General features: G+C 33.9%; 1 protein-coding gene across 2 annotated transcripts; it reads left to right on the top strand.

Annotated features, from left to right (window-relative positions):
- The first annotated feature begins 10 nt into the window (after positions 1-10).
- LOC135836194 (uncharacterized) lies at positions 11-23252 on the top strand. Of its 2 annotated transcripts, none has more exons than XM_065350859.1 (13): positions 11-250; positions 1496-1687; positions 1801-1926; positions 2004-2171; positions 9985-10276; positions 13306-15628; positions 18114-18356; positions 18448-18529; positions 18618-18783; positions 18862-19129; positions 19229-19455; positions 19538-19758; positions 22124-23252. In XM_065350859.1, the coding sequence occupies exons 2-13, from the start codon at positions 1499-1501 to the stop codon at positions 22934-22936; spliced, it is 5118 nt and encodes a 1705-aa protein (XP_065206931.1). In that variant the 5' UTR covers positions 11-250; positions 1496-1498; the 3' UTR covers positions 22937-23252. The 2 variants fall into 2 exon arrangements, with proteins under 2 accessions (XP_065206931.1, XP_065206930.1); XM_065350858.1 differs by lacking the exon at positions 11-250 and adding an exon at positions 590-1211.
- Positions 23253-26075: the final 2823 nt, after the last annotated feature.

Below are 26075 nucleotides of genomic sequence, written 5' to 3'. Positions count from 1 at the left end.
ATTTTGTTGAATCATCTAGTAGACACTATCTGCGCATTGTCATGTGGAATTGATCATTGATGTTCGTCAACTTCGCATTTTCGTTTTTGTTTTCCACTTTTGTTAATTTTATTAAATCGTTACGATAATTCGTATTCGCTGCAAATAAGAAAATGTAATGTATTTGGTTTATAATCTGTAATTTTTACGTGAAAATCAACTATTATATGGAATTCAATATCATCGTATGTCGTCGTAATCCTGTGTGAAAGTAAGTCACCATGTTTTTCATAACGTTTTATTGATAATTAGTATGGGTTTTACGTTGGGTTTTCCACATTGCACATGTTTATTTTTAAATTTTGAATATATTAAAAGAGAAACGCCGCGTTTTGTTTGCACAGTTTTTCATTAATTTTTCCAAATTATTCTTCGTAAAGAGAATCGTATACAGATATTTTTGATTTCACTTTTCAGTATTCGCAATAATTATTATTGATCTCTATTTACCTTTAAAAAAATGTGACGTTTAAATGCAAAAATGTAAACAGTTACATTGTAATGAATTGCGTAAGTTAACATATCGATTCGTTTTTATCACGACTGCAATTAGTTATGCTCTAAACTGTGAAATTTGATTGTAGAAAGTCGCGAACGTCATTCCATTGTGTATCGAAAAGTATTACTCAAGTCACCAGTTTATCCGTTAAGAACGTCATTTACGTGTTATCGTATTTAACACGTTAGGTCTGATTAAAATATGTAAATTTTGTGCGAGTCGAGGTTTCTCGTCGGAAGTCTTAAATTTTAAATTATCTTGCAGTTGAACAAAAACTAAAGTAGTAAATGAATTTTTCTGATAAGGGTAATTCGCAGTGCTGGTACTTCACTTGCTGACGTTGGTAACCAATTTTGTTTGGCGCTACGTTAGCATTCGAGTTGAAATTTGGCATCGTAAAAAACTTGAGTTTTTTCTTTTCAAGTGTAGAATTTGTGGTTGAATTTTCATATCGTTTTGACCGAATAATTGTGCTCCGATCGTGTAAATACTATCCGAGTAACGTAGATCTAAAAAATCCGAGTTATACCTAATAATTTTAGCTCTCAAATTGATAATTTATTTTTACAATTCAACTGTATGTGGTTCTAGTAGCAAAACGAATCATTCGAGGATAAATATGTATAAAAATCAGACATTAAAACGCTTGAAAATCACGGAGAAAATTAAAACGGTTCGATGATTTTTACCCTATTGTTATATTTGTAAATTGTCATGATTTTCGAACACTATATTCTAATGAGAGATTGTATTCTCGATTAGAATACGGTCATATTTACGCTATCAAGTTCAGCTACTATGCAAAAACCATTAGTACATAATATGTTCCGAAAATAATTGATAGTTTACTGCTGTTTCGAGGTCGTCGCGTCTAAATTAGAGAGTTTTGTCGTTTAGTTGTTTTTCGTTTTTGTAAAAATCGTTGTAAATAATACGAATTCTTTGAATTGTTTTTAGAGAATGGAAACGCCATCCAGATCGAGTACTAGTGAAAAAGAAGCAGAAATAAGGGAAGCATATTCAACATCTTTACAAGACTTGAGTTTTCATAATAGTAAACTTTTGATTGAGGTTTTAACCGACATAGCCGATGAGTCGAAAGAATATGCTCATGTTGTAGTGAGCTGTATTGTCGAGCGACTAGAAAAGGTATGGTTTTTGCATTTACAATAGAGTCGCCCACAGTCCAGACTAAATCCTTCTTTTACGTGTGATTAATGATGTGTTCTGACGGTGTTGTTGTTGTTTTTGTTTCGAAACAGGTTGCAGATCCGTTAAAGTTACCAGTTTTGTATTTAATAGACTCCATTATTAAACGTGTTGGAAGTGAATATTCAGAATTATTCTGCAAACATATTCCTAGACTGTTTGCTTTAGTATATAAACAGGTAATGATCGACATTTTTCATGATAATGATTAATATTGTACCTGATATGTGTATTAATCCATATTTTCTTGTTACAGGGCGATGAAACGATTCGTCAAAAATTATCAAAATTAAGAGGTTGTTGGGGTATTCTAGTTCCAGCACCCGTTTTATCGCAATTAGATAGAATGGTCCAGGCTATAGATTCTACGTGGTCGTTTTCTCAATCTTCAACATCGATACATGTGAATCCGAAATTCTTTGCTGTGAGTAATGCACATATTTCTATGAAATGATTTTATTTACGTAGTATTTGAGAAATCATCGCTTCAAAGGTTGTTTGATTTGCGATCGTTTCATTTTCATTTATTATCACGAATACTTAATTGTAATTTCCTTATTGATATACCTGTTACGCTGATAACAAGTTACCGTTACCAGCGATGATTATAGTTCGTAGATGATTTGCGGAAATTACATTTCCATTCGTATATTTTCAATTCCAAAAATTATTGAGTCAGTTTTGTTATATTGATTGTACGATGAATTTTCTCAGTGTTTTAATTATCGTTGTTTCAAATTTAATTCTGTAATTTGAAATATTTACTTGTCGAAAGATTTTTTCAAATCTCTGGAAACCACGCACTATATTTCAGTGATAATTAGCTCGTTCATTTTGAAGAAGAGTCAATATTTGAACATAGTACTTGTATTACTTGAACAAACATTCGGTGCTAAGTTGATTACCAGTGAGTTTGCTTGCTCTGGTAAATGTATTGTGAATACCTGAATAGTTAGAAACTCGGGGTATTTCAAATAGGAATAGATTTTTTAATGAGAACTCGACAATTTTCGAAGAAATCGCGAAAAATTACGTGATTAACGTTTCAGTACTGAAAATGCATTATGAGGCGTTAACGGGAAATGTTTTTTTTTTTTTTTCTGGGAACTGTAGGTATCTGGTGTCAAAAAGACAACATTTTGATTTAGTTGAGCAATTTTATTCACAAAAGTGGAATTGAGTTTGAAAAAAAAAGAGATTCAGTCTCAAATTTACCCTTCTCTGCACCTAAAAACTATTGGTAAACTTTTGTTTTGGAAATCCTATTTTTTAAATTATGTAGGACATTCTATTCAACTTTGACATTCGCCTACCAGGTACCTGGTATATTTTATAAAATTTTCAATTTCGTGACCAATCTAAATTCGATCGGTTTTTCTAATTACAATTTATTATTTTACTTCGAGGTCTTGTCTAATCAAATCCGTCATTAACAGACTTTTAGGTAAAATCGATATTAAATTGTAGTCTTGTCGGTGAAATGAGTTTCATTTCTTCGGTATCTTTTGTTTACTCGTTTCGAACTTGAAATATTGTTTAAATATTTTATGAAAGTCGTGTTTTGTTTGTCCCCTGTTGTTTATTCCTGCGAAAGTTTTTATCATTATTTTTTTTTGTCTTATTTTTGTACAGTACATATTTTTTATTGGAAAACAGCGTCTTAAATATATAAAATTATACAAAAATCAATTCATTGTTGGGAAGTATGCTCGACTGGATGATCAAAAATTCAACTCGAGTGAGCATTACCTGTAGGAGATTATGTTCATCTGGGTACCTTCTGTCATTATGTTCGAAAAATATTTCATTTTCCAAATTGTGTAATTGGGGGTAAATGAAATGGATTCGTTACTCAAACGTAATAAATTTGCTGTCGATGACGTGTGCAGTGTATGGAAAAGTTTTGAGGATGCAGATGAATTTCCAGAAGGTCTTCTGAATCATTTGTAAACTAGTATTTGAGTATAGTCATCGTTTTTTCTGTTTTATCTCTGCGATTACGCGAATTATTTTTTCTCCTTTGAATTGAAGCGGCGTTCGATTGATTTTGAGTGTAATCGATGACATTAATTTTGGTAAGAAAATTAATTCGGTATGAGGCTTCTGCCTTTCGTTTTCGAATCTATCGTAATTTTTAACTTGACATTAATTTTGGTAAGAAAATTAATTCGGTATGAAGCTTTTGCATTTCGTTTTCGAATCTATCGTAATTTTTAACTTAGGTAACGTAATATCCTAATCTAGTGAAATTTAGTTTCGAAATTCCATTTAAAAAGTTGAAATGATTACATTCCGAGAATTTCCAGGAAAATCCTTAAAAATACGTATGTATATAAGTTATCGAATTTTATGCATTACGATTTTATGGCGAAACTGGTGTTAGTTTTTTTTTCGAAATGACAAATAAAACAATAGTGTGTGTAATTGGAAGATAATGTTGAGAAATCGTCGCTCGTGGCATTGTGAAAAAAATGGTTTACGATTTGGTCGAATGAAATTTTTTGCTTTTGTTTTGTTTTGCGTAATGTTCTGTTTGAAATATTGCCCTATTTTTGGAATCTCGAGTATTTTTTTCTGTCAGACTTTTTTTAACGTGGATTTTCTAAAATTATGTCGAAATTCGAAAATATTATCGAAAAACAAACTTTGTGATGAAAAATGAAAGTCTCCCCTTCCCCTAAATTTCAGCATAGTGATTCGTACTTTATTTTAAATAATTTCGATTAATTTATGAATTGAATAGCTAGTTGGTACATTATATAATTATTTCAAAAATTTTGATTATTGCACTAAAATTATTAATTCTACGAATTAAATTATTGTTTTTTTTCAACGAATGTTCCAAAACAAAATTGAACAAATCTTCCGAATACATTTTTTTCATAAGGCTCCTTTATAATGGTAATTGAAAAATAATCAAAAGTAATTGAAAAGTTGAAATATTCCAACTTTTCAATGAAAAATCACAGAAATTTCGATCATTGATTATAAACCAGGGTATTTTACAGGTAGTGAAAAGTTAGTGATTTTAAAAATGGGTAGAAAACGTAACTAGTGAAAAAATTGAAAAATTTAAATGCGTTCCTTCTTCTCGATCTTCATTCTGCAGAAAAGAGCTCATTTGTCGACTTTTTTACAGCTTGAATTGCGCATTTTTGAGAGCTTTTGCCCTCGCTTCGCTTGAGCTATTTCCTCTTTTTACACGTAACAACCTTCATGTTCAAATTCAAGAAATATTCAAAGTTTGAATCAGAAAAATAAACTCCTCTCTGCACGAAGAAACCTTTTTTTTGCTTCTCAAAACATAAATTTTTGAAAGCTTTTGGCCCCAATTCGCTAAAACTCGTTTGCTTTTTTTTAAATTTTGAATTTTTCAAAAAAAAAAATCATCTGAATTTCCGAATTTGGAAGCAAAGTAATAAACTTTTTATAATTAACTCATCACACAAAAAAAAACATCGTTTTTCATACCTCTCGAAATGCTGATTTTCAAGAACTTTTGCCCTCGCATCGCCAGGGCCACTTTGTTTCTCTTAAAAATTTCAGACTTGAGGGAGAAATCAAAATTTGTATACGTTGTATGAAAAATATTAGGCAAAATTGTGCATTTCAAATGACAAAGTTGTTGTTTTATATCTTGGAACTTATTTTACTTTAAAACTCGCCGATTTATTTCGAAATATTGGTATAATTTTTTTCCCAAATGTTGTTGGAATTTTCCAATTATTTTTTAAGAATTGATCATGCTGAAAGAAGTTTTTCATTTTTTACCCAATTTCATTACATTAGCGAGTACCTTGCATGTAAAAATAAAATCAATTTCGACATTCGCTTGCTTGAAGAAAATCTTGGGATATTTAAAGACACTGGAAAAGCGAAAAATTCTAATGTAAAATTTTTCTTCGCCCCCCCCCCCCCCGGCTCCCTTTCCTTATAAAATCTCAAGTGTTTAAACAATGTCCTGCTAAAAGTCGTGCTAAAGTGCTGCTTTTTTATTTTGAAATTTTGTTAGACAGTTAGACACCCTGTCTTATAACGTATGTAATGCGTTCATTTTTGTACTTCTTGTTTTTTAAAAATAATTTTGATTGAAATTGAAAAATTGTCGGCGAAAAATTTGAATTTGTTCATTTTTGTGTGTGGGGGGGGGGGTCAAGTCGATAGCTTCCTGAAAATTGGTTGAAAAATGTTAGTGAGAAAGTAGTGATTTTTTCAATTGTGTGATTACTGGCTGTGGCTACTGTCAATAAACATTTTACTGTGTAGTCCAATAAATTGCGTTTGATTTTTCGTTGGAATCGACTGTTATTTTGGTCACCACATTAAAATACCAATTGTAAAATTTTCGCTTGGAATTCCCGAGTTCAAAATTCATTATTTTTCTCTTCCAGATCTGACGTATGCACAAACTCTTTCTGTATTATCTGAACGATATTTCTAGTTTCTACGTACTATGTTATGTGCTTTTCAGTGAATAAACTGCTACGTGATTCAATTCGATCGTACTAAATTAAAATTAAATCGAAGAATGTTGCGATGTAAATCGATAAGATAGCCTATATTAGTCATGTTTTATCTTTACCACGTAGCTAGCTACTGTATTTCTCTCCAAGCAATGTTTCGCCATTGATTTTTATTAGCGAATTTTTAATTTGTTTTTATCGATGGCCTATCTTCTGTTTGATGATTTTAGAATCAGATAATATTATCAAAAAAAACGCGTTATTATTGTCGGACAATTTTTTCTTCCGTTATTACTTATCGATATTGTTTTTATTTCTGACTTGATTAACTTCCCATTTGTATAGTTCCGGCAATCATCAGATTTGAGAAAAAATGATTTCAGCATTTGCTATTAATGTACAAATTATTTTGTGCACTTTTTTTTATCGAAACTGTCTAAAGTACTTCTTATAAAATAGTCATGGACAATTTTTGACAGTTACGAGCAAAATTCCTTACCTCCCCGCCGCGCCTCCCCCCTCCCGCCAGATTCTTGTTGATCAGATTATGGAACCTTTTTGTTCATTGACCTAGAGTCTACTAATTCAAATGAACGATTATACCCCCATTTAGATTCAAATTATATGTATTTTGTTGTACCTTCACAATTCCACTTCCCTGCATTTTGTTGTCAAGGGTAGCTTTTGCGTCTTGAGAATGTAGGTGTAGCATTGATGTGTTACCTACGCGTGTCATTTGCATATATCGGAGGATTAAAATTCTTCTCGACGAGTGCTCTCGGAAATATGTCTAAAAATATCCCCGCATTTATACGTTTCAGTAGATTTCGACATTGGGTAAATTATTTACTTGAGTGAAAAACTTGAACAATGGCGGATTCTTTCTTTTATTGAATCAATTAATGGTTAATCTGTCGATATTGCGTAAAGAGATTGTACAATCGAGCGAGGAGCACAATTGATTTTTTTCTCGATATCAGTAGGTATTTGGTTCCTATTTTCATCGTCATCAAGTTATAACTTGGAGTCAGATTTGAACTCTCAATTTTTTTTTCTACTGAAATTTGAAACTTCGAAATTTTCAACAAAAAAAAACTCGAAAAAAGCATTACTTATGCTAATAATAATCTTCAACCAAGCAAGAGAAATGAATCGAATTTTTGAAAAAATTTCAACATTTTCAACTTTGTTGAAAAAAGATATTCGAGTTGAAGGACCATGATTCGTACGGGGTCTGGATGTCATTCTGCAACTTTTTCCCAGATCCCCCTTCAGTCCTCAAATTGAGGTGATTTTTGAAGGAGAAAAAAACGTGGGTTTTTGCCACCTTCGCATGGTATAATTGTGCAGTACCTCGATCGCCCCCCCCCCCCCACTTAAAAAAGTCGCGGTGAAATTTGCGAACATAACTGACCGATTAAATTCAAAAATTCAAGAGCCCTGTTAGCCCTCTACCACTACCAAACACTTGAACATTAGCTGATCTCAAAAATTACGGTTTATTATCAATTTTATAGCTTTTCTTCTCCATTAAACTAACGCTGGATTCGTGTTCACTTGTTCAGCTGGTCAAAATACGCCAGTAATCCCCCCACTTTTTCTATTCTTCATGTTCACTTCGGTCGAACTATCCAAATTCGCGTTTTTTGATAGAAAATTGTTTAACACTTGATGAAAGAATGGAAAAATTTGATTGAATAAAGATCTTGAAAAGTGTGGTAATCGGATTGTTTTAACCGGCTGAACACGAATTCAGAGCATTAGTTTTAAAAAAAAGAATTTTTATTGTTGATAAAAAATCGTAGAATTCAAATCAGTTAGTGATGTTCAAAAACTCATTTTTAGGGGTTGAGTTGATCGAGATATTGCACGAGTTATACATACGAGTATAACCCAAAAGCTGCAAAAAACTTACTCTTGTTTTCAGAATAAATGACCCTACTACTTACGATTAGAGGATACTTGGCTCAGGCCCATGAGTGGCTCGTGGGCTCGAAATTTTTCTAGGTTGTTTCACACTCGAGAGTGAGCTTTCTCTTCAATTTTCGTCTAAATTAGGGATATTTTTTTCAATCCGAGAGGGGGGATTAGACCTTTCAAAAAAGTACTTTTTTTGCATTTAGCTCGCGTGTAAAAGATTTGACGAAAAAAACTCAGTTTTTAAAAAAAAAATCGAATTCAGCTTGTTCGATGACATTTTCATGCAATGAAACTGGCTCACGAGAAGTGGAATCGAAAATTTGGTATGATTTTTAGGAGCCTGTGACTTTTATAAAATTTAATTCCCTGAATCGATAGCTCTCTGAAACAGCGAATTCGCTTTAGATCATTACCATGATATCCCTAACCCATACCACTCGAATAAACTAAAAAAATGTTTTTATGACAACTTGCTCGTCTTGGAAATTGAAGTTGAATACTCGTACTTGATTTGAAATGTCCAGATTTGGAGTTTCCCAATTTCTCAAATAATTTGTATTTGCCCCTTCAATTTTAAAGATGGCAATTTGTAATAATAGCGTTTTTTGTTTCTCTACTCGAGTTGCTGTGGATTATGGGAGTCATTTGAATTATCTGGCACTCCAAATTTGGAAATTTCAAATCAAATTTGTCACTGCAATTTTGAAGATGAGTAATTGCATGGTTATAATGATATTGTTTGTTCGTCCACTTGAGTACTATGGATTTAGAGAATAATTTGAACGATCCTACATTGTCTTTTTTTTGATGAATTTTTCAAAATTAGTAATTTTCTAGTTTTATATTATTAGGTACTGTTTCCATGTGAAAATTTGACGATTTTTTCAAAATATTTTCTGAATGTTCAAAATCGCATTTTCATCGCCAAATTTGACCTGGAGTATCCTTTGTAGACTAAGGAAAAAGTTGAGCTGTATTATTTTCGCTTTGAAAGTGAACGTACATTTTCATGTTGTTAGAGGAGGAGGGTGTATGAGTGACCGTCAGCTTAAAGCTCAACGTTTCTGTGAAAGTTCTTCATTTTAATGTCGAAATTTCGTCAATAAGCAGACAGGCTCTTCACGAGGGTCGAATATGCTTTTTCTATTCTCAACGCCTGCTCTTCCTTTGTACTTTTTTTGCATCCTCATTTGAAGAGTACTTGAAAAGAACCAGACAAGTCACCTTTTTAACTTTTGTGTTACGGCGTTTTTTTAAGTATCAAAATGCTCTAATTTTGTAGTGAATTTGAATTTCATATTAGTAATGACTGGAAATATATCACACAACATCCCACAAACACATCTCGAGGCATATTAGAAAAAAACTGAACACATACGCAACTTACGAGTTGAAAAGTTACTCTTTTAGTGAAAAAATCAAGCATAAAACTGAAAAATTAGTGTTTTGCAACAACTTGAATTTGATGAACATTGATTATCATGATGACACGATGAAAAATTTTCGCATTCTAAAATAATGCTTACGAGTATTAATGTTGAAATTTTCTTCCTTTTGTCTTGTATTTGGTCTCGGCTCATTTCTCTCCCCTCATCTACTTTTTAAAGGCCGTTTTTAAAACCAAAAAAAATCAATTTTTTTCGAAATCTAGATGGACTGCTTGCATTGTTTTACTTCTCAGTGTGAATTTAATTCGACCATAAAATCATTTTTGAAAATTTTTGACTTATCTGGTTCTTTCCGCGTGGTCTTCCATTTTTTTTTTCATTCTGGTTCTTTATTAGACTATGTTGTTTACTTCTTTTCTTTTTCAATTTACCCATCCTATTTACACTATTGGGTTGCATTTTACAGATTGGTGCAAATGTTACAAACGCCAACGGCGTCACGACAACGAGGATTACGCCTGTCAGCAGCGAGTTAATTAACGCCGCAGCTAAACTTAACGCAGAAAAACGCGCACGCGATCCTCGTCTGCGTAGAATCGAACAACAAGAACAAAGTAGACCAGTTGTTGTTAATACTAATAATTCGGCCGCTTCTGTAACCGCTAGAGAAGCAAAAATACTTCCTCCTGCTTTGTCGACGGCGACGACGACGACGATCTCTGTTCCTCATATCGATGCTAAAATTGACCAGAAAAATGGTTTGTATATAGCACTATTCAGGGTTGATATATTCACAAATGTTATCTGTTTAAGAAGATTATTATTGTGTTTAAAAAAATACAAAATACTTAGTACAGTGGAATTAATACTTAATTTGCTGGTATTTTGCACCACGATTAAGTTTTTTTTGGTCGGTGCTCCTGTCGTATGTTCTTGATCGAAACGAATTTCTTTTTAAACATTTTTTTTCTTTCTTTGAAAAATTACCCTCTGAGTTAGATTTTTATTGTAATAATTTGCGTAGACGTAATGAGTTTCAAATTCGCCAACATTTCTATCAAAATGAGAGTGGTAGCTCGATTGGAGTAGAAATGAAAGTGAATTTAAATACTTAGTTCGTCTACTCCGACTTCTTTTTTTTTTAATTCGCTGCGATTCGGTGGCTTTCACTTTTTTTTATCGATTCGAAGAGCAAGGTATAGGATCTTAAGTGCTTTAAACTGAGGAAATACTCCTACGATACGATGTGACGTTTTATCAAGTGATTTTTTTTCTGTATCGAAGCCAACCTTTCTTCTGATTGAATTGAACGTGAATGATGGATGGATTGAATCGGATTTTCTCAACGATGCTGAATTTCAATTAGAACAATCGCGAGCCGGATTGAGAATAAAATATAAATGGAAAATCGTATTTTTTTTTGAAGATCCGCGTTGCTCGGTTGCGCCGACCCTTTTGTCAAAGTGATCTGACTGAAAAACCTGCAAATTATTGAAATTATATCGAAGATGCTGTGATCTGATAACTGATTATATCATGAAGAACGAAGCGATCATATCGCGAATTTATTTGATGTGCCCTGATAAATTTATATGTAGAGGTGTCCGAACGTGTGGTGGGTGAAGATTTGAGTGCCCTATTCCCCTTCGTCTCCTTGCAGATCGTAATTACTATTTTCTCAACTTGTAACTTCTCATCTTCGCGATCTTCGGATGCGATTTTTTTTGTCATGTACAAAAGTTTGGAAAATGCACAAAAAATTGAAGCTCTGTGCGCAAATTTTCGATTTCTTGAAATTTGAGATAGATTACAGATAAACACCCCCCCCCCCCTTCTTCAAATATTAGTAACACTTCAATTCCTTAACATTTTAAAACGTCACTTTCGGAGTCGTCGTTTTTTCCATTTTCTTGAATTTGTTTTTTTCGCCAAATTTTCCAGTAATTTTGATTTTTTACATGGATTATTTCCATGTTTAAAGAATACCTGTTTCAATTTTCATGCGTTTTTTGGTAATTTTTTCAAAATTTGTTTAAGATGACCTCCTCCCTCCGCGTTGCAAATTTTTTTCAAGAAAATAACTTAATTTGTTAATGTTTTTATTCTTTTCTGCCTTGAGAAAATAAGTCTGAGTGAATTTCATCTCGAAAAAATCGAAATGGTTGCCTCTCTATAATCTCAATTAGGCACCGAGGTATTCATTCTTCTATCTCGATTATTGTAGAATTCAAAGTTCGTTGCTAGAATAGAGAATCTGACTTTTTGCTGATAGCTTATCAACATACAGTCATGCATTGTTATCGAAATCCATGTCTATCTTTTACAATAGCTCTTATCCGAATTATGTGATATCGATAGGTCGTCTCCGATTCCCCCCCCCCCCCATTAAACTTGTCATACGTGAAAATGCTAGTATAACTGTGTTAATAACCCATTGTAGTGGTGTGAAAATCATAATATTATGTTGCTCTCTTCCTCTCGAAAGTTTTTCGAACTCTTACCTTAATGTATTATCAAATGTGAATAATTAACCGCTACTCTATTCGTATAATTGTTTGTAAATTTTTGAATTCTATCAAAATCTCGTACCAGTGTTCTTTCATCACGATTATACACGTTTTGCTTCGATACAGAAATTAAATACTCGTTGATAAAAGCAATTTTCGTATCGTACGACAAATTGCGGTTTCGATTTAAACGTACGTACTAGATAATTATCAAATTACGCTTACGGTGGCTTTGTTTTGGTTTTTTTTTATTTTTTTCGTTTCACGTATGGAACATAGATGAGAAAAAAATAGGTCAAAATACCTAGTCAAGTTCAAGGTGTCGATTTATTAATTTAGTTCTCTAAACCTGCAACTGCCAGCTATTTAAACCTGATAAACGATACTGTGATTGGTTTACAGTATTTAATTAAAGACTGTGATATTTTATTGGTTTTTTTCCTGATAGACTGAATTGAAAATATTTATCTACCTTTGTTACTTATATGATCTTTCATTTTCTTTTTTTACCTAGTGAAAAAAATTTTCCCTGATTGTTAAATAAAGCATTTTTATTGTGTGTTACTTTTTATTAGTTTTCCCATTTATATAATGGCCAATTTAAATGCTAAGTTTTGTAATTTGTAGTTCTTAGATTTACCTTTAAATTATTACCTACTAAAGTCGTGTACGAGATGAAAGACTTATACTTTAACGGAATGGTAAAATTTCGGTTGAAAGCGATTTTGATCTCGCTTAAGATACGGGAGAGGGAGGGGGGCCTCTGAAGTTCTCAAATTTTACGGTTTTACGAAATTATACGTTCGAAACAAAAATTGAAATTTGATTTGTGTGAAATATGATTCGACGACGTCGAATGCGATTTGAAATTACTTTTCTTTGGTGTACTGTAAATTCCCGGCCGTTTTCTCAATCGTTTTGAAAATCTTATTTGAGAGATGGACGAGTAATAGTGAGCTTTGATATGTAATACGCTAATAATGCCAAAATAATATCTGGTTGTGTCGTTGAAAAAAAATTAAAATCGAAAAATACACGAGTGTTTGCACGGAAACGGCTACCGAAAAGAAATACACGTTCGCACAGGTAAACGTAAGTGGTAAAAGTTGCAAGCAGTTCAGGTTTGAAAATAATCCCGAATGGAGATCACGTCGGCAGCTGTTTGTGCAGGAGTTGTACACGAGACTCCTACACGAACCGTGTTTTCAAACAAGCCGATAGACGGATAGACTATTTATATTTTAACGAATAATTTTATGTAGTTTTTTCTCCGATTGTAGATAGAAGAGCGCAACTTGAAAAGAGACAAGTACCAGCATCGAAGATAGAACCGAAAGCAGCTCCGGTCAAGAAAATCATCAAAGTGGTCAAAACTACTGGGAAATCATCGTCACGTAGTTCAGATTCAGCCACCGTCGCCACACCATCCACTTCGGGGACGAATTCCACCATCAGTAACAGCAGCAGTAGTAGCAGTAACGGAAGCATCGTTAAAGTTGCTAAATCATCCAAAGTTGAATCGTCGACGAAAGCGAAAAGCGCCGGAGGTAGTGTTGCTGGTGCTACGACAAAAACTTCCGCCGCTATAACAAAAACGATCGCTGATACAACGAAAGCGATCGCCGCTACGACGAAACCGACCTCCGCTGCGACGCAACCGACCTCCGCTGCGACGAAAAGAACTACCGCTTCGACTATGAACCCCGTTAAGGAGAAAGGAAACGAAATCGCTGAAAATATCGGCGAAATGTTGAAATACTTGTTGAACCGAGATAAACAAATGGAACGTCCGAAATTAAATTATTTTTCAAAAGAAGAACGCAGCCACAGATTACGAGTGATCGCCGAAACTCTGATCGAGGATCCGGAAGGTGATAAAACTTTAGCTTCGATGGCAGAATATTATCCTAAGATTGTACCCATACTGATCAGTATGATGGAGGAATGCAAAGGCGTCTCGGCCACCGTTAGCGAAAACAAAGAATCTAAGAAAGTCGAAAAACCCAAGAGCAAAACGACGTTAACCACTTCGATGAGCAGTAAAAATTCCGCCGTGAAACGTGACAAAACCGCTAGTCCAAAACGTGCGTCTAAGACTGCATCGGCTCCAGCTCCGGTTACTAAAAAGACATCGCCTGTTGTGTCATCAGTTACGACATCTCATATACCGTTGCCACCGACGACAACATTGGTGTACGCAGTCACTTCGACGACGACTACGATTTCGACTCCAGCTGCAATATCTACCTCGACGGTGGTTGAACCATCTCCTCCTGTCGCTATTACCGTGCCGCCGATCATGGCATCGATTCCGATTCCAATTCCGCCTGTCATCACTGCCAGTATTCCTGTCGCAACGAGTACGACCGCGAACCCGGTAATTTTAGCTGCAACTACCTCAATCGCCAACTTGGCCGATAAACTGATACCTACGACGACGCTGCAATCGATCTCCGTTACTACCTCAGCTACTTCAACATCAGCATGTTCGTCGAGTCCGACACCATCGACGGTTTCTCCGGCCAAACCAGTCAGTCCGGCGCAACTATCTCCTACACTACCTGTACCGCCGCCAGCTCCGATCATATCGTCGACCGCAGCAGCAGCCGAACAAAGTAAAACTCAGGATGTCGATTACAGACAGTTATTCGGTTTCCAGATACTTCCTGTACCGACGGCTGCGGCAGCAGCAGCAGCAGCGCCGGTGGCTGTCGTTGTTCCCGAAGACGAATCTAAAATGGTGATCGAGGTTAATTCGGAAGACGAAGAAATCGAAGAAGTCATCGACGTCGACGCTTTACCATCTAAACCCGAAGAAGTCGCAACAACGTCGGTTACGTCGTCTCCGACAACCACCCCTGTATCTACCTCGTCATCTATCAAACCGATTAAACGTAAAAGTCAAGATAACAGGAACTATCGTAATCACAAGAAAAGGCGAACTAGCGTCAGCAGCAACGATAGCGATGCGTCCTCCAGATGTAGCGTGGACAGCGTCGAAACCAGTAATAGTAACAGCAACAGCAACAGTGGCATCAGCAACAACAAACGACCTATTTCCGAGCTGGCTAAAGTCGGTATAGAAGAAGAAGGCAGTCGTAGTCCGGGAATGGAACCGAAAAAAGCCAAATCAGACGACAGCTTCTATTCGCAAACCGACACGCCAAACTCCGTATCGAATGACGAAAAACCTACGCCGTCGAATTTAATCATCATGTCAGTATCGGAAAGCTCTAGACCTAAAACAGAATCGCCGCCCATGTTTCCCAAATTCGAATCGAATTTCGGTACCAGTTTTTCCGCTCCTGTCGGAAACGATTATACGATGAATTCTCAACTCACGACGCCGGAGATACCACCTACTGATCTACGTTTCATTGATCAGATCGACATGGATCCGGTTAAAAGTATCAATATTGATGGTATATCGCGCGAAATTCGTCATTACGGATCGACCGCCATCGTGTTCATGAACTGGGACGATCCTAGAGATATATCGTTCTTCAACGGAGTCAGAAATATCGTTGTCGACGATAAATTCGGTATTCCGTGTACCTTGAATGCGCCTGAAATCGAGACACTGGTTTATGGCGTAAAGCACAGGTAATCATCAATTTGGACAACTTTTCTTTTTCCACGATTACGATGATCGATCCGGCGAATGAATGAACGTGACTTTTCCATCGACACGATCGGAATAAGGTTGAATCTGTTGATCCAAAATCTCTGAAGAATTGAAATTGTCTTTGATCCTGACTCCTGTTTGTATTTTTGGATGGGGGTGAAATCGTTAGTTAGTTTCATAATGTGCTTCAATATTTCTGCGAATAATGATGATGATGATTCGAAGTTGTAATACATTGTAATGGATCATTTTTATTCCATAACTCTTTTCCTCTTTTCATGTAGGGATATATACTGGTCTGAAGACCATTTGTGAGTTCCATCTGATTTGAACCTGTCCATGAGGGAGGGTCGAAATGACGAAATCCGGTGTTGCGAGTTCCATTGCCACCAAAAAGCTGCTTCTTAGGTAAAATATTAAAATGAAGACGGCATTTCGGTCAATTATTATCTTCTGATCGAGCAAAAACTGAAAAAAATAATGTTTTTTAAAATTGTCAAAAATAGCTTGAACAAAATTTTCAAGTTTTTTTTCTTCATTCTGACCAGAAATGATATCTTTTTAGAAGCAAATCATTGTTTCGGAATTTTCTTACAAGACTATGCACATGAGCTATAGTTTATTGACGTATGCATCTCTAAATTCCGAAACAATGATTTTTCTCCAGAAAAGTCATACTTTCTGGTCCGATCAACGAAAAAAAGAGCTTACAATTTGCTAGAGACATTTTTGGAGATTTTTATGATTTTTCAAATAATTTATTTTTCAAAAATTGAAGGCTCTTGCGCGATTAGAAAATATTAATTGATCGAAATGATCTTTTTCATTTTAATGCTCTCCAAGAAGCAACTATTCCGCAGTACTGGAACTCATAAAACATAATATCATTTTCGATTCCAAGATTAGATTACCACTCAAATTTTTTATTGAATTCAATTTCTTCAACATCGAAATCGATTTCATTTTCAACGGTAAAGGAGATGGCCTAGAAAATTGAAGAACTAAAATTATTCATTAATTCTATTTTCTGGAATTCTGGGTTGGAGCATTTTTTATTTTTTTCATTCCAGAAGGGAGAAAACTAATCCCTTATCTTTCACCGAATAATTTTTCAATCCATTAACAGAATTCTACGAAAGAAAGCATCTCAATCTACATACAATCGACCAATTAATAAAAAAATTAAAAACAGAATAGTAGTGATTTTTTTTTGGGGGGGGGGGGAATAACAAACTTGCTTTCAGAAGATTCTGAAGGTACCAAATTTATTTGTATTTTATATTTTCATCAAAACACCGAGAACCTTTTTCAACGGGGAAGTAGAAGTCTAATTTTCAAAATAATCGATTTTAATGTCAAATTACGAGCCCATGATTCTTGATTTATCTAGTCTTGGTTCACTTACGAAATCGTTTCTCTCACAAAAAAAAATAATAAAATGAACTTGTAGAAATCAGCCAAATTGATTTTGATTTAAAATCTACTTATCTATAAAATGCCCATTTTGGCAGCTCCAGTGTTTTTTGAAATTTATTTTTTTTTGCCAAGTGTTTAAAAAATAATGAAGACATATTTTTCATTTTTTTTCTTTTTTTGAAAGGCAAAATTTTACCTCACGGAAGGGAGGAAATCAAAAGCTTTGAGCTCAATTTCAACACCCCCCTCCTTATTCCTTGATTTTTTTTTAAAACCGAACGTAAGAATGAGTTTGGAATTAGAAAATTGATTTTTAGCCGTCTTTTTTCGCTTTTCATTGATCCTTAATACATTTTCAAAAGATGGATTAAACGCCTTTAAAAATTGATAAAAATTTAATTATTACATTTATGGGTGAAAAAGTTTGCAATGTTATTTGAAAATAATTTTTTTCGATATCAAGTAAAAATTTTCAACAACTACATAACGTATCAGTGGATCTCCTTTTACTGGATGTAATTTTTTGAGCTCCCTCTCGCCTTCTCCTCATTACCCAATTTTTCACGATTTTCACTAAAATAACTCATTTGTGTAAGAATTTTCCATACAATTCTGAAGATTTTATTCATTTATTTTAGTGTGGGTGTTTTTGACCTTGAAATTGCACGATTTTTTCAAGATTTTTTTTTTTTTTGTAATTTTGTGTAGAAGAATCGTTAATTGAAAATGATCCATTTTCCCAAACTTGTTTCATCATCTCAAAAAATTGAAATTTCAGACGCAATTAATTTTTTGTTTAATTTGAAAACAAAATCGGGAGAAAATATTTTTTCTGCTCAAAGTAACCTAAATTCGAACCTAAAATATTTTCTTTCATTCTCTCCTTTGGATTTTCTCTACTTTTCCTTCAACTACCTATGTATTTTTCAATTCACTTCAATGGTGTTCATTCGTTCGTTCGATTTATCAATTTTTTCTCGTGTAAGAATTACGAAAAATGAAAAATCAAGTTCAAGTTTTACTCACGTTTGTACATTTATTCTACAGGTTCCGGCTGGGCGTACCTACTCGTGAACTTTACATCGATGGCACGGGCTACAATTGTTATTTTGGAGGATCGCCGATCAGAGTTCGGTTACATGGCAAATTGAATTTTATAAGATTAGAAGGACCTCCGCCTTCAGTGAACATTGGTACGGTTAAAAGACTGGATGTAGTAGCCGGAAAAATCAAAATCATTATCGACGATCAATGCCAATACCCAGTTTACTTGGATGCTAAACCACAATAGTGAGTTCGAATCGAATAATTAAATTTCATTTCCAGTCAGATTCGTCGTTCGTTACGAGGCTAATTTATTGCTTTTTCGCTCTGTTTTCAGTTTTTTTGTCGATAGGAAACCTGTAGCGCTCATGTTCATCGATGGCTTGAAACGAGTATTTATTAATAACGTAGCATTTAGAGTAAGTTACATTTCTGTATCTCGTGCTCAAGTCGATTAGAAAGTCTCGAATTGTGAAACTAATGATTATGATTTGACGAATTTTTCAGACGGATTTTGGCGGTCCTTCGCAGTCGTTCAAGTTTTTAGGAAAAGTATATCAATTCAGACTCACGGCTCTACCAAAAGGCATCTTGCCTGGACTCAATCTAGCGCAAATGATCGTCACGAAATTACCTTCGCCTCCACCGCTACCTCCGCAGTTTCAATTTTCAGGTAAGGTGGTTTCTTTATTGATGGAATTATTTTGAAGTACACAAATACATATGTAGCTAACGAATTGGTATTCGATAGTTTCAGATAGTCTGCCTACGCCACCGATGCCACCGCCCGTCCTAACAACCGCTATACCTCCTCCGGCTATAGAGCAGCCACCGCAGGTGACGAATAATGTTCCTAGCGCATCTTCGGGAGTGGGTGGTATCTTGGAAAATATCAGTATCGACGAACTGTTTCAAAAACTGGTGGCCAGCGGTATTGTTCCGAATGTAGATAATAAAAGCGAAGAGACTAGTGATACCGTTAAACACGTAGATTTCGATAAACCGGAAACGCTGAAACAGTAAGTGTCCAGGGGAAGCTGGGAAGTGGTGATTTCAGAATTAATAGATTACCATGGAAGATCAAATTTGTAATATCGTGTGATTGATTCATTTTACAGGAGACAACCTGCTTTAATAAAAATGCTCTATTCTGGAATCCAATGCGGGTCTTGCGGATTGAGATTCCCGGCCGAACAAACGATAAAATACAGTCAGCATCTAGATTGGCATTTTAGACTGAACCGAAAAGGTAAAGACGGCGCGCGTACTATTCATTCCAGAAAATGGTACTACAGCAAAACCGATTGGATTAAGTTTCAAGAAATGGAGGATACTACTGATAGAGGTTTGTATTTATTATCAATGATATTGATTTTGAGGTTTACGATAATGTGATGATTAAACGTATGTGTGATGAATGATTTCAGGAACCAGTTGGTTCGATAATCATCCAGTTACCGAATATACCGAAGAAGTTTTAGAAGATGTTCCTTGTATACCGGCCGGTTCGAATCAAAATGCCGCCTGCGAATTATGCAGAGATCGATTCGAACAATTCTATAATGATGAAAGCGACGAATGGCAATTGAGAAACGCGATCAAAGTAGACGAATTGATTTATCATCCGATGTGCTACAGCGATCATCAGGTGAGATTCGTATGCTTGGAAGGGAGTTACTTTAGATGTCAGATTTTTATTTCAACACATGTTGGATGTTTTGAAGACGTATGCTTCGAACCTTTTGTAAATAAAATTTCATTGGCCTTATTTAATTTTTATTTTTGAATTTTTTCAAATGGAAAATTTAATCACTTTTTCAAGTGAAAATGTAGTATTTTTGTAACAACGGACGCAATTTCAGGAAAATTAATGAAAATTAGATCTGCAGCAAATTTTCATCTTCTAAAACCGAACTGCTGGAAAATCTAATCTTCCAGAAAATTCCAGTAGAATATTTCAAATATGACGTTTTTTTTAGCGGATTTCAACATTTTTGAGAAAAACCAAAATATTGAACCTAGGCGTATTTTGAAGCGATGAGAAAGTTTTGTCTCTAGCTCTGATGATCAGCTAAATCTGAACTTTGCCTTTTTCAACCAGCCTGTAGGCTCCAGAAAGATATCCATCTTATCGATAATTTTCGAATTTCTCCAGATGACGTTGAAATAATTATTAGGTTTCCTGCTGCTGTTCAGATATTCGGCCCAAAAATCTATAATTTTAATGAATTTTCTGCTTCTGAAACCGGTTTGACTCTCAGAACCAAAATGAGCCACCCTATAGAAAGCTGAAGTTGAAAAATTTTGACAAATACAATATAGGTATCAAAATCCAGGTTTTCGGGAGTCCTGTTTCTAAATCTGATAGCCTTTCGCTCTCTAAATCAAAACATGACCCACAGAGAAGGATTCGGGCTCAAAATTTGTTGAATTGCTGTATGGGTATATCATAAACTGACTCACTATGAAGTGTGGAGCATGACCTTGAAATTTGATTTTTTCGAGAAGTGGAGAGAGGATGTTTTACAGCTTTCAAATACAAAATTACAATAAGGTTACTTTTTTTGGAAATGTGAAAATTTAATTAGGCAAGTTTGTAATCATTTTTCAACCCAAATGTGATGTTGAAATAATGTACTTGACTGGTAAAATTGATGGGTGTTGGATTTAATTTCTTTTTTAATCGTGCTCTCAAAACCAAATTTTATCATTTTTTTACAATTTGGCACCCCGAGCAGAGTTTCGATTTTCCCCTCACGTCAAAATGTTTTAAAGAGGCATTAAAATTGACTAAGGCAGCTGCAAATTTGATTTTCTCTCACCTGAAGATGTTTTCCTCGAAGATTCTTCGTTTTAGCAAATTTTAGATAAAATTCACACGACTTGAATATATACAATATTTTTAAGGTTTCTTAATTCTGAATAGGTAGATTTTTCTTTGATTTTTGGAATTGAAGTTTTTAAAAATTTAGTAATTTTGAACGAATTTATCTACGATTTGGGCGAGAGGAAGAGTTGATGAATTTTTGAAAATTATTTCTATTTTGATGGATTTATCTCTGGCAATTTTATGCTGATTTTTGAACATTTTTGAAAGAAATTTTGATGTATGTTTACGATATTTGCAGAAATTTCATTCAATTTTAAAGTTTTTTCAAATTGTTCTTTTTTCCTATTTTTTATGAATTTTTCAAAATTTTGAAATATTGCAGTTTGAAGTGAATTTTTGAGTAAAATGTTTATTGAGATTCCAAACGACCTCAATTGTGATTTTTAACAAAAATTGTCATTTCAAAAAAAAAAAGTATAAATATTCTCGATTTTACTTACTGTTTTTTCCTTGAGCAGTTTAATAATGTTGAATGAACTTATTTATGATTTTGGTGAAGTTTTTGATGAAATTTTGAGCTTGATTGTGGTTTTTAATTTGAAGATTAGGTATTTCTATTTTGATGGATTTTTTGCGAGTATTTTGCGTTGGCTTATACAAAATTTTTGGACGGATTTTTTATGTATTTTTGTAACATTTTTAAAGTTTTTTTTTTTTTTTTTTTTTTCAATTTTGGTAGATTTTGGAAAAGTGTTTTCATTTGAATCATTTTTTTCGGAAATTTTGAATTTATATTTCAATAAACTTCAGTTTTCTAGGTCGATTTTGTAAAATTTTGATTTTCATCATTTTCGGCTCAAATTTTAATTTTAAAAAATTCTCTAAAAAATTTAAAAATGAATTTCAGCACCTGAAATTTATTTTGGCTGATGGTGTATTTCAAGGTCGTCTATCGATTGCCCTTTGTCCGGTTCAAACATTTTTATGCCGGTTGGGATACTTCCCTTGTTAGTTGGTGCATTTTATAACAAACATTTTCCGAACATTCATCTCTCGTTAAAATTGGCATCATACATCTGAAGTGGTCTTTCTATTAAATTCATGACTCATTTCTTTTTTACCTCGCATATCTACCACTAGTATTGCCATTACTAATATATTTTTTCATCCCTTTGTTCGACAGCAAAAACTAGAACAAGAGAGACTCGAAGCAGCCGAAAAAGAAAAACTTGCCGAAGAAGCAGAGGCATCGGCTCTTGCTGCTGATACGACGACGACGACAGACGAGAAACCGGTTGAAAAATCCGACGAACCGTCTACCGAACCATCAGCAATACCAGTATCGTCGATGGATTACGACGACGATGATGATTCGGACGTCGAGGAAGTACGCATAATCGAGCAGCCTATCGAAGAGATCATCATCAACGACGAAAACGATTACGACGAACCGAACTTGGAAACGTTGAATACCGAGGATATAATCGCCGCTCAACAGGAAATCGCCGTCGAAGAGCTGCCCGAAGACGTTCCTAAACCTATTAAAATCGAAGACACGGACGATGATAAAATCGTAGATATCAGTGATCCAGCAGGCGAACCTTCTTCTTGCGACGAGTATATAGAAACGGTCGTCGATTCGCCGCAGACGAAAAGCGGTCCCGAAGGGGTTGTTAATATGGATGGAAACATCGAGCTTTTAGATAATCCCGTTCAAATTCTCAACACCGCTACTAAGATTAAAATCAATATCAGTAAGAACATCACCGAAGCTCATTCTCCTCGGCCCGAGGAACCCAAAAACACCACCAACGGTCACGATAACGGTGCCGAAGAAACAGTCGCTGAAAACTCGTATTCGATAGTGTCGTCGACAAGTGATGAGGAAAAACTAGTCCCCGTTAGTGTGAAATCGCGAATACAAGATGCAAAGTTGAATATCTATCCGGCTGTTACCAAAGGTACAGAAAAATCAGGTTTGTGTACTATTATGTAACTAACTAATGTGTTTCTTTTATTTTTTGTGTCGTTATAATTCTCTTTTTCTCATAACCGATTGTAATTAATCGATTGTTTTTATTGTGATACGTACTCGTGTAAATATGTACCTTTCTTTTTCTTTTCTTTTGAAATAACTATTTATTGTCTGATTTTTTTGATTTTTATCTAAATTATTCGACTCGAATTGTGACTGTAAAATAATTTTGTAAGTAGTCTTCGATCCATTTTTTTTGTATAGTGTTATGTATTATTTTCATTTACTTTTGTTTGTTCATGATGTAATTGAAAATAAAAAAGTTTTTACTGTTGTTCTCACGTGGAAACTTTTCTTTTAAATTCTATTTATATAGTACCTTTCCCCCCTTCATTTTTATGAAAAAAATAATCCTTTTTGTATTGAGCTGCAAATTATTGGAAAATTATTCCGTTTTTAAGTGGTATTGATTTGTGAAGGAATTGTATCGTTTCTTATAAATCGGTTGTTTTATTTATTCGAATAAAAAATTTCAATCATCGAATGGTGTTTTTTTTTTCATTTTCTATTTTATTATTATTTAACATTGAGTAAGTAATTAAGTATTGAGATGAAATCCAAGGAATCGGATATGATATTGCGTTAATGGTCTCGAAAAACTTGGTGATATGGTCACTTGTGAATTATTGTGCGTACTTTTGGAAATTATTTGGTCGATTTTGAGAAATGAAAAAATATGTATAAAAAATATCTGCTTTAGGTATCGTACGTAGATGAATGGAAATTTAATCAATTTCATCCATACAAAATTATGAACACATCTGCTTGACTTTGGTTCAAAATTGAAATAAAGTACCTAGCTGAATCATTGAAAGAATTTTCAAAACATCAGTTTCTTTCTTTTTTTTCTACTTGAACGAGCTAAGAAGTAGTTATAACTTACGATGAACTCAAAGAAGTGGGTAGGTAGGTACTTGAGTTGATATATTTTCGTCGCTGGGGTCCACTTGCTCCAGAGCGTGCTCTGGCTACGCCCCGCTGAAACAAAACAGGAAAAAATGGATCCCGGTTTTATTATTTGGGTTTTCCTGTAAAGTGAGTATAAAACAGCACAGATAAATTCAAAAATTGACATTAAAAAAGAAAAAAATTTTGAACTCAAAATTCATATTGAAAAATAGGGCCCATTTGGACCAAAACAAATCCCTTTTGGTCTAAGAGGTTTTCCCATTTTGCTCAAAAAACAGAGATTTTAAAAAACGTCCAAAATCCAGATTCTCGAAAATTTGTCAAAATCCGTGTAAAAAGAACACATCTAATACCTTCTAGAGAAATTTCAAGGTTTGGATTCGGGGTAAACTATTTGAATTTTCGCTCAATTAATTTACGATAATACGTTTTCATTTAGAATTCAAATCAAATGTATATTTTCCCGTCAATTTTGAAACAGATTTTTATTCAAAATTGAAATTAAAATTCACTTTCTGCAAGTTTTTACAAAAAAATTTAAGGCGGATTTTTATTTCAAATTTAAATTTTTAATTAAATCGAATTTTTACAAAATAAACAATTCAATGTGCAAATAAAGTAGAAAGTTTTAGAATAATATGGAAGAAATTTAATTTCAAGTTTATCTAGTTAAATGGAATTTAATTTTTCATTATTTTCTCGCAGAGTAAGTAGGTGCAATTTATATATGCGGGTGACGCGCGCATCCAACGTAAGCGAGAACCAACGAGGGCCCCGAGTCAGCAGCCGAAATGCCAACATGGGCTTCTAAGTTTGGGTGGAAAATTTTTGCTTGAAAATCGAATCAAATTTAAATCCAATTTTTATTCTATGGAAAAGATTCAATTTTTCAGTTAAAAAATTTGAAACGAATTTTTAGTTTAATTTTAAATCCATCTTGAATAGATTTTTTTACCAAATTATTTCGAGGCTAATTTGTATTGTACATATTTGGCAGCGATGTTGAATCGAAATTCGAAAAAAGAAAACATAAATTACAAGAATGATTTCCATTTCTACTCGAAATTGAATTAAATTTCAACATAATCAGGTTACAAAAAAAAGTTTGCTATAAAAAAATTAACAATGGAGTTTTTTAATTTTTTCCCAGTAAATTTTGGGACATATTTTTGCTTCAATTTTGAAACAAAATAAATTTTGATCAACGAATTTGTCAACGTGAAAGGAACCGAATAAAATTTTCACCGATTGAGAGAGGAATTTTTTTAAATTAAAAACTCGAATAGAATTGAATTTAAATTTTTTAAATTTAGAGGTAAATTTTTAGATTTGAAATTCGTTGGTAAGTGAAGGAGCAAAGTGCCATTGAAAAAATTTATTTTATCTAATCGCCAAAGTTTTGGTTACCTAGTACCTACCTATTTAAACTAAATACTGTACTCACTTGATAATTTAAAGAAATGTTTAAGTAAATACAAATTATTGAGGAGAAAGCTTTTCCACGAAGAAGTTGTACTAGGAAAAAAGAGTGGATAAAATATTATGTACACTTGGTTTATAGGCAAAAAAACCATCGCAATTTGCAACAAAATGTTTCCATTTTCAAAGTCTTGTGCTATGAAAACGAATTTTTTTCCTAACAATAATTTGTAGCCTCGTTCTTACCTCTTCAGATCCAAAGTTCATTGGTGGAAAATTATGATCATACAATTCTTCTGAATTTTTAACGCCTTGAATATTATTCCCACGAGAAAATAATCATGAAATAAAAGTTGTTCCTTGAACATTTTCCTACATTTTGGTTCTTACAAAATTTTATTTGGCGCCACCCTTGGGCCCCAAATTCTCATTAAACCAATTCCAAAAAAAGTCAAAATCGCATTTTCAACGTTTTTACGAAAAATTTGTTATCAGGAAACATGCTCTCTAGAAATTATTTCGTAGAACTCATTATTACGAGTTCTACGATAAGTGGTTTCGTTGCAAACGTTGATGTAGTATGCATGAAGAGGGCTGTATGAGCGGGGTAGGAGGCGAAAGAAAAATTAATAATAATTAGTTTTGAGTATGTTTCCTGATTACAGAATACGAGCTAAATTTATTTGTTTCAATATGAACCTCGTTTCAAAACATTTTTCTGACGCTCTTTTTGTATGCACAGAAATTATTTTTTGTGAGATGAACAGAAAAG

Source organism: Planococcus citri, chromosome 2 (assembly GCF_950023065.1).
Source record: "Planococcus citri chromosome 2, ihPlaCitr1.1, whole genome shotgun sequence".
NCBI classification, from domain to species: Eukaryota; Metazoa; Arthropoda; class Insecta; order Hemiptera; family Pseudococcidae; genus Planococcus; species Planococcus citri.
The sequence above is the reverse complement of the archived record's forward strand: the minus strand, read 5'-3'. Positions and strand labels throughout refer to the sequence as shown.

Coding starts and splice junctions, on each gene's coding strand:
- LOC135836194 (XM_065350858.1), top strand. CDS start 1,158: ATGTATAAAAATCAGACATTAAAACGCTTGAAAATCACGGAGAAAATT. Junction 2,172..9,984: donor TGAATCCGAAATTCTTTGCT/GTGAGTAATGCA, acceptor TGCATTTTACAG/ATTGGTGCAAATGTTACAAA. Junction 19,130..19,228: donor AAACCGGAAACGCTGAAACA/GTAAGTGTCCAG, acceptor TTCATTTTACAG/GAGACAACCTGCTTTAATAA.